The sequence below is a fragment of the Sipha flava genome, unplaced genomic scaffold (genome assembly GCF_003268045.1).
Source record: "Sipha flava isolate LNK unplaced genomic scaffold, YSA_version1 229_pilon_pilon, whole genome shotgun sequence".
In the NCBI taxonomy this organism is placed as follows: domain Eukaryota; kingdom Metazoa; phylum Arthropoda; class Insecta; order Hemiptera; family Aphididae; genus Sipha; species Sipha flava.
Window position 1 is genome coordinate 1,049,043 of NW_020272866.1, and position 4,668 is coordinate 1,053,710.

General features: G+C 30.7%; 1 protein-coding gene across 1 annotated transcript; it reads left to right on the plus strand.

Annotated features, from left to right (window-relative positions):
- The first annotated feature begins 231 nt into the window (after positions 1 to 231).
- LOC112683564 lies at positions 232 to 1,406 on the plus strand. Its single transcript, XM_025554645.1, has one exon. It carries the CDS (start codon positions 954 to 956, stop codon positions 1,404 to 1,406), a length of 453 nt encoding a protein of 150 aa, XP_025410430.1. The 5' UTR covers positions 232 to 953.
- Positions 1,407 to 4,668: the final 3,262 nt, after the last annotated feature.

Sequence of the window (4,668 nt, forward strand, 5' to 3'; positions counted from 1 at the left end):
TAGATATTATATATATGTTGGAAATTTAGATAAAAGTGTCAATCATATTATATTTGAGTTGACACAAGTTAATACAGTTGTAGTTCAGTGCGTCAGTGTGTAGATTGTATTATTTATTATTTTTGTTCGTTAGAAAAATACAGTGTAAAAAAAAAAAAACATATTTATTATTATTTTCAATGGAATTTGTAAAAAGTAATAAAATTAAAGATTTATTATTGTATAGTGGATTCTTGCATCGTGAAGATAGAAAACAAAATAACACAATATATTGGTGTTGCGTAGAAAGTTCATATAAAGGTAAAATAATTACGATTAACGGAAAAATTAAAAGTCAACCTAAGGAAAACTCTCATAATCATGTTCCCGATCCGTGTAAAATTCAATGCAAAATGGCTATGAATAAGATTAAAGAAGCGGTTGTTCACACACAAATTACTCCACATGATATAATCAGTGCTGTACAAATAGTACCTAGAGTAGCCGGTGCAATTCCTTCAGTTCATCATTTGAAACACACTATACGTATCGTTCGAATACGTAATCAATGTGCACCGCCTATTCCGAAAACAGTCAGTGACTTAAAAAATTTCTGATGAGTATACTAAAACGATAAAAGGAGAACAATTTTTAATATTTGACAGTGGAGCATCACAGGATCGAATTTTATTATTTTTGACCGAAAATAATTTAAAATTGATGGATCGATCAACTAATTGGTTGGTAAACGGAACTTTTAAAACGGTACCTTCACTTTTTTATCAGTTATTCACTATTCATGTACTTATTCAACAGGGTGACCAAACAGTTAGTCCTACCATTTATGCATTATTAACCGATAAATCTTAATTAATATATACACGTTTTCTTAAATATTTATTAGAAATAAAACCATCTTTAAATCCTACATCGGTAATAATACGAGATCGTAGATTTTGAACATGCCTCAATAAATGCATTCAAAACCGTTTTTCCACATGCTGAACAACAAGGTTGTTTTTTTTCATTTTTCTAAATGTATGTGGCGACTAATTCAAAATGTTGGTCTAGTCGAAAATTATGTTAATAATCCTAACTTTGGTCTTCATATTCGTATGCTAGCTGCTTTAGCCTATGTTCCTGATAACGTTACTAACATTTATGAAGAAATTTTAGAAACACAATTTTATGTTGACAATGAAGACCTGTTAATTCCATTCTTGGATTATTTTGAGGAAAACTGGGTAGGAAAAATAATAGAAAGACGAAAAATTCGACGCCAACCAAGATATCAAATTGATATTTGGAATTGTCACTATTCTGTCAAAAATGGTCTTCCAACAACAAACAATGCTGTAGAAGGATGGCACAGGGGATTTGCATCTATTATTGGTTCATATTATTTTATTAATAATTATTATCTTTAATTATATAATACAGTTCGTGTCTAGACGTCGTTGAGTCAACACGTTAATTTACACGCATCGTTTTTATGGCTCTCGATAGCATTACAGTCAAGCTACCCTGCACCGCTTAATTGGTATGTATTATAATATAATCTTATCGTATAAAGTCCACTAACTCCGGTCGCCATACCGGCGAAGGCCCCAAGGTCACCTACTATCGCAGTCGTTGGGGACTGCTATATTAATACCTGTGCTCATTATGACTACCACCGGCAAGTCATTACCTAAGAAAACAATCCCACCTTTAAAATTAACAAATGCGAAAAAAGCTTCTACAAGTGATACACCGCTATCTGATTCCGATTCTGACTTATGGCAAACAGTTGAATCAAACAACAAACGTAACAGATCTCCTAATGAAATCTCACCTACCTCAAAAAAAAACCGATCCAAATATATTCATATCACCAAATCGATTTTCCCCGATTGCATTCATTATTGAAGACGACGCAATGGACAACACAACTGAGCAAATTTCGGGAAAAACCAATCAAACTTCTAAGCCACCTCCTATCTTTATACAAGCGCAATTAAATTTCAACAATTTCTGCATTAAAATAAAAGAATTAACTGACTCCTCTGGATTCGATTGTAAAAGTTCTACAAAAGATCTTAAATTACAAACATATAGTTCTGACTCGTATAGAACAGTGATCAAATATCTTAAGGAAATTAACGTTTCTTTTCACTCGTTTCAATCAAAATAATTAAAACTTTATCGTGCAGTAATTAGAAACTTACATCCTACTACCGATATCTCCGCTATTAAAAATGAACTATTATTAAACGGATTCTACACCAGAAATATAATGCCTGTTACTCATAAGCTAACTAAGACTCCCATACCAATCTTCTTTGTTGATCTAGAACCAGGACCAACCAACTCCGACATTTTTAAAATCACAACACTATGTTACACGAAAGTCAAAATTGAACCTGCTCACCCAAAAAAAAGATCTTCCACAATGCCATCGTTGCCAGACATACGGTCACACCCGCAAATATTGCAATCACGCTCCTCGTTGTGTTAAATGTGGCTTAGAACATGAATCAATAGATTGCACTAAGGACCGGAGCACCCCTGCTAATTGTGCATTATGCAACGGTAGTCACCCGGCTAACTATAAAGGGTGCCAAACTCACATTGACTTGAAAAAAAAATTAGCACAATCTAAAAACAACACCAGGAACAATAACCAACAAACCTATATATAAAAACATACTCAACTTCCAATTCGGCTTTCGCACAAACCACTCCACAATCCACCAGTTACACCGGGCCACGGACACAATCTCAACTGCCTTAGAAACCAAAAAATACTGTGCCGGACTATTTTTGGATGTAGCCAAAGCGTTCGACACTGTCTGGCATGATGGACTACTTTTCAAATTAAAAACTCTTTTTCCTGCCCCCTACTACCTAATATTAAAATCATATTTAGACAACCGCACATTCAAGGTCCGCCACAACCTCGAACACTCGAAACAATTTCCTATTGCGGCTGGGGTCCTTCAAGGCAGCGACATTGCTCCTTTTCTATACACTATCTACACATCAGATCTGCCCACATCTGAAAATACTATCCTCGGAACCTATGCAGACGATACCGCTATTTTGGCCTAGATCCATATACAGTATGTAAATTAATTGGAAAGTCAGTAATTATTACTCCTAATATAATACAGATATTGAAGTTCCATTTTTTTTAACATAATATGTGACTTATAGCTTTATATATAGACTGATAGCCTATATTTAACCATGGAAAAAAAAATACCAAATTCAAAACCGCCAAATTTTTTTTTGGAAAAATTTAAAAAACAGCCACTTTGTAGAATTACTTACAAGTCACTCTGAGAAAAAAATATTATGAAATCGGTTGAACTTTGAATGAATGAAAGCAGTTTATATTTTCAAAAACCACAGCAAATTGTAAAATTGTATGGTTTTAAACTTTTAAATAGATAACTAATAATATGATATTAGGTAATGAAGTAAACACAACTCATTAATATTTTTTGTAATATTTTTGCTTTTTGCTGATTATTTTTGAGCTCTCATTCATTTAAAATTCAACCGATTTCAAAATTTTTTTTTATTATCTGAGTAACTTATAAGTAATTCTACAAAGTGACTATTTAAATTTTTTAAAATTTTTTTTGGCGGTTTTGAATTCTGGATTTTTTTCACCATGGTAAAAGATGGGCTATAAGTTACATATTATGTAAAAAAAAACGGAACTTCAATATCTGCATTATATTATGAGTAATAACTACTAAATTTTCAATTAATTTACATACTGTATACTATATAATTATTTTTGAATTAAAGTTTAGTATATATAGTAACGTATTTGTAAAGCACATATTTTTTTTACTTTTTTGTCTTTAGATCGTATAAGTTGAGATTTAACTGTATTTAATAAATCGTTCAGTATTTGCAGAAATGCTTATTTATTTTTTTATAAAATAGTTTTCTTTGCAATTATAAGTATTAATCATAAAATATCTTGTCTCTTCGTTATTTTCAAATATGATAATTTGATTGTTGAAAATATTTTATGTCAATTAATACGTCAATTTTTTTATCCAGTTATACAATGTAATCACTATATACATCTTACATACATAATAATATTATACATACAAAAATTTGAGTGCATTGATTGGAAGATGTTAGTTAAATTTAAAACCAATGTACCCAGCTTATCTGGATAGTATCTTGGATACTAGTATTTAAGATACGTATCTGAAATACAATTATATCTTTTATTTTGTATTTAGATACTTTTTTGATATGTATCTAGTATCATTTTATAATTAGAGATATTAAATATATTAAAAAATTATGTTATAATTTAATAACTCAAATTAAAGATTAATTCGCGATGTTATACTTATAATAATATGAGGTAATTTATCATTATTTGTCGGCATTCACTAGATAAATGAACAACTTAAATTATTTAGACCAATTGTTCTTGATAATACTTATAATGGAATACAAACGATGAGATGTTGCCACCTCGCCATTTGAAATGTGCCAGTCATACTTCAAACTTATCCTTAAAGCTATTAAAGATGTACCAGTTCATAGATAACATTTAGAAGGCATTGAAAAGTGCAATAATTTGTGGAACATATCGAGACATCCAAAATTTACTGAAATTATAAAAAGTACGAGGTATATTAGGTTAGTACATTAGATTCGTATATTAAGTTG